The 14,545-nt window shown below is 36.0% G+C and overlaps 1 protein-coding gene across 1 annotated transcript; it reads right to left on the reverse strand.

Moving 5' to 3' along the window:
• Positions 1–316: 316 nt before the first annotated feature.
• On the reverse strand, positions 317–11,430 carry LOC11431505 (uncharacterized). The gene is made up of 10 exons (XM_003603310.4): positions 9,913–11,430; positions 9,098–9,571; positions 8,685–8,986; positions 7,328–8,050; positions 6,972–7,250; positions 6,638–6,799; positions 5,389–6,321; positions 5,087–5,302; positions 1,601–1,861; positions 317–1,135 (listed from the first exon to the last, which is right to left on the reverse strand). The coding sequence occupies exons 1-10, from the start codon at positions 11,261–11,263 to the stop codon at positions 803–805; spliced, it is 5,034 nt and encodes a 1,677-aa protein (XP_003603358.2). The 5' UTR covers positions 11,264–11,430; the 3' UTR covers positions 317–802.
• Positions 11,431–14,545: the final 3,115 nt, after the last annotated feature.

Below are 14,545 nucleotides of genomic sequence, written 5' to 3' on the forward strand. Positions count from 1 at the left end.
GCTGGTTAACTAGCGCATGGGCATTTTGGATATGGCTGCAGGGTGCAAGTGTTTTGTGCTAGGTGAAGAGCAAAATTCATGGAAGAAATAAAAGACTTAGGGAGAAGAGGGCTTTGGGGGTTTATTTTTCTTCACGATACAAAATCTTACTCATTTAGAGGAACTCAAAAATTGTATTAGAAAGATTTTTATATGAATTCTTCAAATTCAACCTATGTTATTATAATATTCATAAAATTAAAAATATATTAATCATAAACATTAATTTATCATTCTTTAAAAAAAAAGCTTTCAAAAAATGTGAAAAGAGCCAAGATTTTTTCATTGTTTCATATAATTTGCCAAAATAAAAAGATGTAAATTCCGCTTATATACCAGTGGACCCGCCATTTACCCAAAAAAAACCGCCTACATGAACTGAGAAACTGAGACGCAGGTGCAATCAAAGGGGTAAGGATCTTCTTTGTTGATTACGTATTAAAAGAAGCTATCAATAGAGACTTCTTACACTGCTTCACATCTGGCCAAGGATAAAATAGATGCAACCACTTTGGCCAAACTATGTAGTAACAGTGAGATATAACTGTGGAAACTAAAAAATGCCTATAACTATTTTTTTTCCTTTTTCTTTTTCCCTCAAAAAGTAGGTGCAAATGAGTATGGCATTTGCAAAATTTCACCCAACCCTTCTCTAACCTTAGGTACTCCTTTTTATCCAACATCCTTTCTTGCTCCAACACTTCTACCATCCAAAATGCCAAAGAAATAACTCCAAAAGAATAACATCCTATGACCTAAGAATTCAAGGGTGGTTAAACCAGGGTCCTACTGCACCATTCACATGTCCGTTGCTATGGATCCCTACGCCATTTGGGATGACCGAGGGAGGGAGTCCCACAGACCCTGCAGGATATAATCCATGGCTGTGAGGGAGAGCATGAGGACTCAAGAGAGGACTCCCTGCTGGACTCCCTTTTCGTTGTTGAAGGGCATGGATCTGCCTTAGGCCCTCTTCATGAATACGAGATATTGTTTCCAACTCTTTCATTGATAGAGCCTCCAGACCAGCACCATATAATGGGGCATGTCGTGACATTTCCTCCTGGAGCGAGGCCTCAAGGGTGTGAATATATTGCTGCAAAAGAAAAACAAAGCATTAACCAACCAAATTAATCTCTGGAATATGATCATTAAGACCAATACTTTGCACATACAAGAAAACTACACACAACGACATCAATGTTCAAAAATAAAAATAGACATTGTACATCAATCTTGCCCGTTAAACAAAATACTACTATAAGATGATTTCCATCACAACTTTTGAGCTAGAGAACTTTAGGCAAAAGAATGAAGCAGTCCAGCACCGATAGTTAAAACCTACTTAATATTAAGGGTACCCAGTTGAACTCATGCACACACATCTCTTACTATGATTTCAAGGTCACCCAACAAAACTTGTTCATCATCTAACTAAGCTTTTAAGAATAGCAGCCAGCAATGAAATTGCAGACAAAGCTAGCTAGTTAAAATTCAACAGATATGAAAAGTACATATAAATAACACATGCGGAAAGTACAATCTCTATGTCTAGACAAACCTGGCAGGCCTGCAACTTTGATTCCATTCCATCAATATATGCTTCGCACCTAGCAACCTGCTCTTCCTTTTCCCGCTTTTCTCCCTCGGTTTGTCCAACTGTTTGAGTCAATCTACGAACTTCATCCTCAAGTGATTGCCGGATTTCTTCCCGAGTCACGTTTTCTGTTGCAAATCGTTTCAATTCTTCATCAAATCTCTTGCGTGCAGCTTCAGCATTCTTCAATCTTTCAGCGAGTGCATTTTTCTCCTTGACTACTTTCTGTAAAAAAATACAGATTACATCAATTTTGAACTTGCCCACGTTCAAGACATAACGGAATACTAGTTAATAGTTATCAATTCAAGACATAACGGAATACTAGTTAATAGTTTCAAGATTTCTGTGAGCTGCTGAAAAATAGATGAATATCTTTTCTATGTTAATATTTCAAGTCTCGCTATATCTTCAGATCCAGTAAAGAGATTGTTGATGCCAATTGACAGGCAAGTAAAAAAGATTGAATAATCAATCGCATTATTTTCCTCAGGGTTTTTTTGGTTGGAGAGAAATGAAGCAGAGTGTTTGGTTTAATTGTTTGGAGAGGAAAGGAGGCTAGCAAAATCCCTCACCGGAAAATTTTAGCTACCCTCAGAAAATGGAGGATAGACAGGATGTGTAATAAAATCTTAGAAGTATTGACTAAGATATTATTGCATTGAATGCCAGATGAAACATTATAACTTAAAAGTGTTTAAAATATAAATTAGCACTTTTCCTTCGTTAAAGTCCCTCTCCTTCTCTCCTCTCAATCAAACATGATATCTCATTACAAAAGAACTCTGATTATACAATATATGGCCAGTCCATAGTCCAGAGAAGAAAAAAAGAGTTGCACTAGGCTAAAGATTTAATAAAAAAAGAAATTTATGAAAAAACTCTGATTAAAACAATTTGATTTAATATATGGCCAATCCTCATTGATAATTTGATTTATGATTTAAACGATGGCTCGGAAAATATATTGGCTAAAGATTTAAGTCAAGGACCAACTCTCAAAAATTAAACAATTAAGTGGAGTATGGAGACCCGAGAATGACATGCACCTTAATATGCCACTTCACACAAAAGCACTTTGGCCTTGAAAAGTGGACAAGGCATAAGCACACACTCAGACTGTGCTGAAATTGATTTTAGTAAGAAGAATGAAGATAGGAAGGACGTAAGAAGAATGAAGATAGGAAGGAGGTAAGAAGAATGAAGATAGGAAGGAGTTTGATCCTATATACTAAAAACCAAGTACAAACAAATGGCTGAAAATATCTACCAGGAATTGGCAAAAACAATGCATGAATATTAGATTGCCCATATCAGAGTTTAAGTAAAGGATGAAAAGAGGTGGAAAATACAGCATTGGTGCAGTCAGATAAAGCAAGGGCAGAATAGTAATTGGAAGTTGAAGCACCATAAAAGCTGTGGTCCTCCATAACCGAGTATAAAATACTTTGGTTTTTAAACCTTAACCTACATCCATAAACCCCTGCCGCAGCAAAAATTAACTGCAGTTTACTATTCTGTATTCGATGCAAACTCATCAAAGATTTAATTATAATCTGCACGATCTGGACAGAATCTAGGAACAAGAACGGAAATCTTTATTGAAGAATGAATAACACTTTTTCCCACCCTACCAAAACAATGTCCTTGTATCCAACAACCAAAACAATGTCCCCCGCCCCAATCTTTGCCTGTTTATTCTACTATTACTATTCCTTACCCTGTACGAAATATGCAATAAAATCAGTTAGCCAGTCGTGCACAATCGTCCATCCCATCCCAGCACACATAACCAAGGTAGTCAAAACTGCAATCCAACTCGTGGGATCGAATGATTTTGCGATCTTGCTACCCCTTGGCGTGCTGGAATTGCCGCAGAAAATTGTAGGAACGGTGGAATCGTGTTATTCACTAATTCAAGTTATCTTCCTTGAAATTCCAGGTTATCTAACTTTTTTACACGTTTTTTTTTATCTATTATTATTCCCTGAACGGTTCGTATCACTCATTAAACCAATTAATTAGTTAGTTGAAATAAAAACCTAATTAATTATGGAAAATCTTTCCAATACACCAATAATAAATCAAGGAACCTTACCAGTGCAATTTACCCAAATTCATAGCACACGACTCCGTCTCACGATAGTTTAAATACTCCTTTTAATACTGTTTTTTCAATAATTAATAGCTGATCTGTTTTTTCTTCTTTCAATAATGTGATTTAAAAATAGCATACACAATAATATTAATAATAAAAGAAAATATTTGATCCCTCAAAAAAATAAAAAAATTGATGTTATATTAATAGTTAATTAAATAAGTATACAATTTATTTGTTTACTGATCAAGTGATTACAGTTCTTTTCAACCTATATTATATTCTGTGATATATATATATATATATAGAGGGCATATCAAGTGAGAGGAGTAGTTATAATGAGAGGATGAGAGGAATTAATTTGGATCATTGGATCAAAATCAACGCTTCAGATTTAATTGCTCTTTAAAAAGGGTCATGCACTACAACCTCCACTTTAAAAAGGGTCACCCCTATCCTCATAGCATGCTACGATTCCAGTTTTTCCCCTCTTTTTCTTCAAATTCGATTAAGCCTGAATCATTAAAATTGAAAGGCTACATGACTATGGTACGAAACAGTGGTGGATTACCCATGAAATTAATGTTGGCATAAATTCATGGGATTTTTGTATGAGAAAGTTCTGTTGTTTGAATTTCATAGTTTTTATAAAATTGCACTTGATAATTATTTGCTTGGATATGATAATTTTAGGTTGTTAGATATGCACAGAAGATAACGAAAGGGAAACCTAGAAAATCAAAGGGGATGTTTCTAAGGACTTTAACAATTGTGGAAGAAAAAGACACGAACATGCAATTTTTTACTATGATAATAGTACCCACGAGATAAAGAAGGATGTCAAGTGAAAGAAAATTAAAAATTAATAGTTGTGCAGGACTAGGATCTGAAATTTCAGAACAAAGAAGAAGCCGTGTACAAGAGAGAGAAGATGAAGGTTAAGAAATTAAGATGGTGTGTGATTTTTAATGAACATTCTAATCTCAGCCGTTGATGTTAATTGAGTGGTTGTGATTAATTCCTCTCATCCTCTCATTATAACTACTCCTCTCACTTGATATGCCCTCTATATATATATATATATATATATATTGCATATGCATATATGTCAATTTTTGAATTTGGTAGGATATTCCGATCCTTGTTACAATCCCCCGATTCACGATCTTGTGACCCCTCTCCGATCTTGCCTACGATCTCGACTCTGACTACCTTGCATATAACCTCTAAATAGGGGGGCTGCTAACATAAACATTTAAGGCAGCACACACAGTGTTTAACAGCAGCATAGATAAATGCTTATTTTTCTACCGTATAGGAACAAATGCGCTTTTTGTTTAAAAAATTAATACCTTCAGTTCATCACGTTTCCGAGACTTCAACTGAGAAAGTTGTGCCTCTGCATCATGCAAACGATCATGAAGAACTTTCTTCTCTGAAGAGAGCTTTAGTATTTCATCATCCCGCTCTGAGCGATGCCATTCAAGTTGACTCTCAATTTCTTGAATGTGTTCTGCTAGTTCCTTCTTTTCCCGAGAAAACTGATCTACCTCAGCCTTCATTTCGGACTGTTGCATCATGAAATCCATCAGAAGTGAATTCTCCAGTTTATGAGGTAATCACAATAAATTATCAACCAAAACAGATGAAATACCTTGAGACGATTATTTGTGGCCTCAGATTCACTCAGCTTTTGTGAAAGAACAGCTTTTTCACTAGCCATATTAGAAATATCAGTTTTGTTTTCTTCACGAATGTGAATAATTTCATCTTCACTAGCACACAACTGGTGCCACAATGCAGCACGATCAACATTTGCAAGTTCTGCAACTCCACGCATCATACTCAAGACAGGCCTAATATACTCTTGTTCCTCACAGACCAAAGTAACCAAGATATCCAAATCAAAATCTACTTCGCGGCCATTATCAGTAGTACTGGTAGCACGGTCAACGAGCCTCTTCAGCATCCTCCCCCGATAAGATTCATTAGCATACCATCTAAAGATTATCATATACAGCAATTTCACAAATTCTTTCACACATAGGTCCCTGGAGAGGGCCAAAGTTTCAGCAAGACCAAGAACAGATGTAAAATCATCCCTTTGAACTCCAAATTGCTCACAGGCATCTTCCTCTGTGGCACCATCTGGATGTTGAAAATTTTCAGTTCTGGCATTATTGTTCAATCTTTGGGAAAAAAGACTTTCCAATACCAGGGCTACAGACTGAGCACCTATTGCACCTCGAGCTACAGCTCTCTCAAATGTTTGAGAAGCTTCAACAGCAAGACAGGGTATAGATAACATTTCTAACAGTATGTAAATATCAGAAAAATGACGACTGGCACGAAAAGCCTGCTCATCAATCATGTGCAGTCCAGTAGCAGCAGCGCCATGTTCACCAAATAAGAAAATCCCACATGGCAGAGCTGTGCAACTTTCACCATAATCCTCATCACAATCAATATCCCTCAGTATGGTTTCAGCAACGTCCCCCCAACTATTTATAGTCTTGCTCAAAAAGTCAAGGACACAAGGCGACACATCAAGACCTAAACTTTTCAGCCTGACACGAACGGTCCTAACCTACATACATGAGAAAAAATAATGTTACAATTACAAATGCTTAATAGTACAAAGTATAAGATATTGCTTTTGATGCATTGTGGATGTAAGCTTTTTAACGCTATCATCCAATCCTGTCTGGACATCGCGTTAAATGAGTTTGTTTGTATATATTAATAACATGAGATGCCAATTGACAAACTCATTAAATGGCATGGCAAAACATTATTAGAAAATCATATAAAACTATATTGCATTGACAATGCAATTATGCAATTAAATAACTCTCAAGTAATTAAAGAGGCACAGAGCAATTTTCAATTATCTTCAAGCTTACTGCTTCAGGGAGGTGTTGACATTGAGATGCTGCTTTGAATATAAAATCTATTGTTGCAACCAGGGGTTCATCATTTGAATCCGTCAAAAGCTCAAATGACTGAAACAGAATGCGCTCCCACACTTCACTACCACACTCCAATTGACTAAGAGCCCCAAAAACCTAAGAAATAAAATATCCATTAATAGTAGAAAAACAATGCAACCATAATCAAGTTGGTAGAGGTGGCAATGCAGCCAAAGCGAACATAAAATTGTGTTCCCCGAACATTAAATGCATACGATACAACAATTCAAATCAGACATTTGGGTATGGAATAAATAGATTATCTCACAGGTATTCGTAAAGCAGGTTCTGCATCTGGCTGTTGAAGGCGCTCAATAAGTGCATATGCAGCCAGTGGATGTTCTGACTGCTCAACCAACTTGGGAACCAAAGTAACAAGGTCTGCTTGCAAATGCTTAGGAGCTTTGTCCAATACAAGAGCAATTTTCTGTGCAGACTGAGGTCGTCGTCTTGGTTCTGGACAACCTTGTGGAACGGCCCCATCCAAAGCTCTTAGTGAGTTTACAATCAAACCTAAGAGCTCCTCAGACTGATCTGGCCACTTGGTCTGCAGTTCCAAATTCACACAATCAAAACCATGGGTATATTTAACAACAGTTTAATCTTATGTATGCAGAATTGTACCTTTGACCGAAATGACGTATTTTCTGAAACAGTAGCACACGTTTCTGGTGGACAAATAGGCTGTCCAGGAAGAGCTTTTTCCTGAATACAATGCCCATTTAAATCAGAGCTTTGTACAGAAGACGTACTACAGCTTTCTTCGACAACAGAATCCAATCTCTCATGAACAAGAACTTGGGCAGATTCCACTGCTCTATTTTCATTATCACAATGAAGAGGACTAGCAGTTCCACTGCTGTCTGGAGAAGGCTTAGAGCATTCCTCAACAGAATCAGAAACAGGACCCACTTCAGAAGGCTGGCAGCACTCAACCATTATATCTAATAGTAAATCAATGATTGCTTGCTGTAGGACTTTAACTCCCATTAGCATATTCATCAAACTTGGGGAAGACTCGTCAGCCTTGGTGGCCTTCTTCCCATCACAACTACCAGAGAGCTTTGTGGGTAGAAGCAAACGCTTTACTTTTGCAGGATCATCAAGATAAACCCGAAGTCCAGTCAGAAACCCAGCGATTGCACCAGCATCCATTAAAAGTTTCTCTCTTAAAGTAACCTGTGGCTGCGAAGGATTATCTCCATAAGTTAAATGAAATCCAGCTCTGGAGAGAAGATTTCTAAAAATATCTTCCTCGTCTCCACTTATCCCTTCACTGCCTTCAGAGTCTATCAGTTCATCAGGATCAGTTGTCAATGCATCCTGATCATCCTCCGAAGCAAAAACCTTTACAATAAAGTTCAAATTATTAGAGACACATGCAACCTAACGTAAGAGCAATAAGAAGAATAAGAAGAATTAAACACAACCAACAATGGCGCTAAAATTCATTAAAAAAAAATACCTAACTTCACAGCATGTAAGAAGATAAGAGGTACACGTATAGTCATATTTTCTTTTCATAAAAGGCATAAATTATATCTTTTGGCTTGGGTATGGGATAGAAATATGCTTACAAGTTTTATTGTACATCAAGAAGTTCAATGGATGCAAAATTTTAATCAACTTCTGTAACTCGTGAGATACTAATCAGCTTGTTCCATGCATCTTATCAGCTAATAACAAGCAATTCCATGGAAGGGGCCATATTTCCTAACTTTCTTGTTCCAATCTTACCAGACATAATATAAGTCAGATGCAAAACCAGATATAATATGTTAAATTTGTGACATGTCAGAAGCAGAGGAGCCAGGGTCCTCAAATAGTTATCATACCTTATATCTAAAGCCAAGAACGGTCATCCCATAGACAGTTGAAAGACATAAGGAAAAAAATAGGGCAAGACAGAGAACATTTGGTGTTTGTGTGTGTCAATTATTAATAGCAAATACAAGTAAAAGACGACCCTGAAAGGACTCACCTCTAAGTCTGAAAAGTCAAACCAAGGGCAGCAATCCAATATTTCACACACAAAAACAACAGTGTCACGGAGAAGAAACCCTGCATCTGCTTCTAACATATCAGACACCTTCATGAATTGCAGAACAGAATTATTCCAAGTTTTTGTGCAGATAGAAGATTCTTTCCATACAGTCTTGGCTGGATTTTTTTGATTCACAACAGCCATTCTGTATCTGACCCAGAAGTTCTTGTCAGGATCACTACCCACAGCCTGGTCACTCTCCAGATAAATACAGATGGTATCAAATGACTCATACACACCTGGGGGATTGAAACATAAGCTTTTAATCAAAGAATAATAATTCAAGTTCGCAATCACTACAGCGAGTGGATAAAATGCAGGAGATAATATATGTGCCATAAAACACATACCAATTCGAAGTTCGCATCCACCAGCCTGAAAGAATTTACTGAAGATTTTCCGAGTCTCCATTATTTCCTTAAAAGAAAGGAAATTCTCCACTTTCCATGTAAATGAACTTCTTTTCCCAGTACTATCAAGAAGGGAACTGCTGCTATTTGACTCAGAATCGTGCTCAGTAAAATCCTGCATAATTGATGTCTCTTTCAATATAAGAACTTCGGCTGAGAAAATAACAGTGTCTTGGACAAGAAAACCTGAATCCTGATCAAATAGACTTGTAAGGGTCACGAATTCACGCCAACCCCAATCCTTTGCAGCTTTAGAGTAGCGGTTCTGAGATTCCTTGGTAACAGATTTATCCTCCGTCTTCTGGTTCACAACTGACAACCGATGACTAACAAAACAACTCCAATCACTTGAAGAATTTCTTGAGTCTGTAACTTCAAGAAACACTGAAAGGTGGCATGGTGGCTGAGACTGTCCTGATAGCATCAAGACCATATAAAACTTCATCAAAACCAAAACATAATTTCATTGTATTGGAATAATCTAAGTGCAAAAACTGGACTCATGCACTGATAAAGAAGATCTAGATTATCATCTATACTCACAAGGGCAGTTGCTACTTAGCAATATAAACTACAAGAGTAAAATATCAAACTGCATGAAATGTTCAGAAGAAAAACTTATAAAATGTACCAATTATATGCTCCTAAACTTCCTCAAGGTAAACAAGAATTGTACCAAAACGCACAGAACAATATCATGTTATAATTTACTAACAAGACAGTAAATGGCATGCAGAACAGGCAAAATGACACACCTCGAGGATAAACAATAAGACGACAATCCCTATTACCAATCTGAAACCTCCTACTCTTTATGCAAAGACCTGTAATTTTCCTCTTCTTCAATAAATCCTTCAACCTTGTGAAATTCTCAATTCTCCAAGTGAACTTTCCAATGTGGCCATCGGATTTCCTCGCACTGCCTCCACTTCTCCCACCAATGACTGCCCCATTCTTGGAGAAGCTGCTGAACTCCTTGATCACATGAAACGAGGTACTAAAAACCGCAGTGTCATCCACCACAAACCCCGAATCCGTGCCAACGAAGTCAGACATCTTCATGTAATCATTCCAACCCAAGCTAGTATTATCACCACTTTTATTATCAGCAGCAAAGCGACCATAAGAATCTCTATGCATGTGATTTGAACCAGGCTTCTGATTCAAAACAGACATTCTAAACAAACACCAGCAACTCCTATCAGACAACATTGCATTCTTATCAGTATCCTTACTTTCCAAACACATTGAAAGATACTCAACACCACTCACCGTACTCTGATAAACACTAATCCTCAAATTACACTCCCCAGCAGGAAAAATGGGACTCATTATCTTCTGTGTCCTAATCATCTCCTTAAACAAACTAAAATTATGAACCTTCCACGTGAACTTCCCACTCAAAACATCAGAAACAGGTCCAGCAACAACCGATGAAGATAAAGTCGAAGAAGACAAAGACGATGACAACAACTCATTATTCTCGCGAGTGAAATTAACAGACTCGTTAAGAATAAGAATATCAGCAGTTATCAAAACAGAATCATTGTTAAACAAATAACCCAATTTGGGATCAAAAATAGTAGAAGCAGGAGTAAAATCACACCAACCATGTGATTGCTTCTTAGTAGAAAACCTATGCCAAGAATCACGATGAATGGTTTTGGAATCATCAACAACATTAACAAATGCTAAACGATAGCTAGCAAAACAGTCCCATTTAGAAGAAGAAGTTCCACGAGGGTCCATGATTTTAAGATAAACTGAGATGTAACCAGGTAAAGCTTGTGAATCGCCTTTAGGATATATCAATAAGCGACAATCGTAACCACCTACCTCAAAATACTTACTCCACAGTGCCCTAGCTTTTACCTTCGGAAAATTATTTACCGTCCATTTGCATACAGCGCTGTACTCGTTTCTCCGATCCACCACCACCGTCTCCAAAGCGCTTCCTCCGTCGCGTGAACCTATTGCGAGGTCTTCCGCCGCCGCGGCGGAAGAAGAAGATGATGATGACGTGGCAGGTTGTGATTGGTCAGTGAACGATGATGATGGTACGGATGATAGAGATAGAGAAGAGACTGCTTCGGATGAACACTTCATTGTATTTTATAAGTATTTAATTTTTGTGTTAATTTTTTCTTTTTGTTTTTCTTTCTTCTTCGTGTTCGTGTTTATAGTTATTGTTGATTGAAACGTTGTGAATAAGAAGAGAGAAATTTACACAGAGAAAACGAGAAAGACGAAGGAGGCACAGAGAGAGAAAGAGAAGCACACAACACACACAACACGCTGGTTTGGACATTAGGGCGCACGATACTATCTTGCGCCTTTTTTCCTTCTTCTCCTTCGTCACTGTGTGGCGTATGATAGTAAACCATGCGCGTTTCTTGTTTGATTGGTTGGGTTAAGATGTACTAGAGTATGCGTGTTACTAAATATGGACTGTTTGTGGCCGTTGGATTTGTGATGCTTGACGTGCACGTCGTGGGTGCACGTATTTACGGAGGATCAAGAATTGTGGATCCTTTGATCGAATACGGCCACGTCATCGGAAAGTTGATTTTGGAGTATATGGTGGATCGAATTGTATTGATTCTCATGATATATAGAATCAGGTGACGTGTTTTGACCGTTTGATCTCATGCTTGATCGATCATGTGTTGGGATTATTAGGGTTGCCCTTTTTTCTGCCCATTTTCTTTTGATGGACCATTTCTTTAACTACGATGGGTGTGTATGAGTCATTGTTTTGTGACCTGATTTTTTATTTTATTTTATGAAGGCTGTTTATTTTTGAGTTAATAGTGAATTTCTTCTTGAAATTGTACGTTTTGTCAATTATCTTTTTGAAATTAATAAAATTTCAATTACCTCTAAATTGCATAACGTTAATCAATTTACCTCTCTGTCAAATTTTTCTACTGTTTACGGTTATGATCAAATACCCCTGAAATTTTGCACTTATGTGCAAAATGCCCCCTAAACTTGAAAATTTATATATTTTTTATCCTTGACTCAAGATATTAAAGGCAAAAAAATTAAGAATTATTGATCATATAAATATACATGGAATGTATGTTTATGCAGCTATTGGTCATATAAATCTTTATAGAAGGTATGTTACTCTCATCATGTGTTTTAAATGTATACATATATAGAAGACTTTTTTTTACACAAGTTGGTAATTATGTTAAAGTATGCAGTCATAAAGTACACAAATCTTTGATAATTGTGTGTCCATATGTTAATATCTGCAGAAGGAAGAAGAAACAATGCTTGTTGATAAATATGAAATATGAATGAAAAAGCTCCACAAGACAAAACCATGATTTCTTTGGCTTATATTCATTCATTTTCTTGTGAATAGAATTTTTACGACAATAGGTACAATATCCTACTGGAAGAACTAAATGTATGATTTTTGGTAAGAAAAAAATCTAAATTTTTAAGTTTATGGGGCATTTTGCACATAAGTGCAAAATTTCAGGGGGGGTATTTGATCATAACCGTAAACAGTTAACAGAAAAATTTGACAGAGGGATAAATTGATTAACGTTATGCAATTTTGGAGGTAATTGAAGTTTTGTTAATTTCGGGATGTAATTGACGAAACTTACAATTTCAGGGGGAAAATTGATTATTTACTCGTTTATTTTTCTACAATTTTTTTTGTTTATAATAAACTTTAAATAAAATCATTAGAATTGCAGAATTTTCATAGTTAAAAATGGCAACAAAAAAAAAAATTTATTCACTAGCCAATAGAATGGATGGATATTATTTCTTCTTTGAAACATTAATTATACATGGTTTTTTCGAAATTCTAATTTTGTATAGAGGCGCAAAAAATATTATATTAACACAAATGATATTTTTTTTTTTTTAATAAACACAAATGAAATTATAACTTCACAGTTTCACCTTTCTTTATTGTTATATTACACTAGTGCATTGATTAGTATGATGCACAGATGAATTATGTATAAATTTATCATGAAAAATGTTAAATAACATTAAATAGTTACATAATTGTTTCCTAAAAAAAAGTTATATAATTACATAATTATGCTAAAGTGAAAAATGTTTATTGTATTATGTCATATTGTAAGAATAATATTAAATGATTACAGTAATATAATTTAGCAATAAAAGATAAATAAAAGTGCATATAAAATGACATAAATAACCTCGATTAAAGAAGGGGAAGTTGATTTGCAATTTAGTCTAGATCCCATCATCTTTTGACGAGTGTGTTTAGGGAAACTCGTACTTAACTAGTACATTGTAAAGAGTTTTACCAATCAAGTTTACAAGTGTATTAGGCATGCATGATGGCTCAATTCAGTGTAGAAAATGAGGTTAAATGTGTAAAAAGTACAGAAAAATGAATGGTGCCTTGAGGGGACGCGGAGTCACTCTTATATAGAGGACGAAGGCGCTAACTGTTTTCGGGAATTGCGGCGCTTTATCAGGAGGCTGTTAGAGGTCACATGTATTGCGTGAGATGTACGGGCCGTGCTTAAGTAAGGCAAGGTGTATTGTTGCTAGCGTACTCCTCTAGACGATGTGTCTTGGTCTAGTGGACATTTGGTTCACGTGTCATCACAGGATTGACCTTCTGAACGATCTGAAACACCACTAAATGTGTATTTGGTTTTCAAGAGAAAAGTAGGTCATAAAAAAGTCACAAGTGCATATGCATGAAATGAATAACAAATAAAATATATTTTGATACTTTGTGCAAGAGAAAAATAGAAGAAGAAGAAAAAACAAGAGGGGGGATTATTGATATCTTAAAAAGTATTAAAATACTCTTGAATTAGAGGTATGTTCGTAAATAAATAATTAATGTAATTGAAAGTTTAAGGTTGATCTTATAAAAAAACCGGCAAACAAAAAACTTAAGAAAAACTTAATTTTTGTTTACATCTCATTTCTTGACCCAACTAATTTACTAAGTTGTCATCGACTTATCATTATTTTTAAATTTAGCCATTCCATTTTTTTATGCTGGTTATTAGAGCTGTCAAAACGGGTCGGGCCGTATGGGCCGGCCCGTTTAGCCCGATTAAATATAGGGCTTGGGCCTTAAATATTGAGCCCGAATTTTAATAGGGTTTTTTAACCCGGCCCTATAAAACCCGCTACCCGTTAGGGCTAACCCGAACGGGCCGAGGGTTGCCCGCTAGCCCGCATAACAAAAAAAATCCTATAAATTAGATATATTTTTTAAATAATTCTTTACTTATTTCATTATCAAAGTAATAAATAAAAGTGAAATTTCAATGAATTAACACAACTATACATGTAATATAAAATTATATTTACTCGTTTCGTTATTTATAATTTTAAAGATCGAATATGTAAATATCTATAACCATA

Source organism: Medicago truncatula, chromosome 3, assembly GCF_003473485.1.
Source record: "Medicago truncatula cultivar Jemalong A17 chromosome 3, MtrunA17r5.0-ANR, whole genome shotgun sequence".
NCBI classification, from domain to species: Eukaryota; Viridiplantae; Streptophyta; class Magnoliopsida; order Fabales; family Fabaceae; genus Medicago; species Medicago truncatula.

What these genes read in the sequence shown, in the direction of transcription:
- LOC11431505 (XM_003603310.4), bottom strand. Translation starts at nt 11,263, where the DNA reads ATGAAGTGTTCATCCGAAGCAGTCTCTTCTCTATCTCTATCATCCGTA. An exon ending in TCTTATTGTTTATCCTCGAG is followed by an intron (nt 9,572 to 9,912) that starts GTGTGTCATTTT and finishes TGATGCTATCAG; the next exon opens with GACAGTCTCAGCCACCATGC. An exon ending in GTCAACACCTCCCTGAAGCA is followed by an intron (nt 6,322 to 6,637) that starts GTAAGCTTGAAG and finishes TCATGTATGTAG; the next exon opens with GTTAGGACCGTTCGTGTCAG.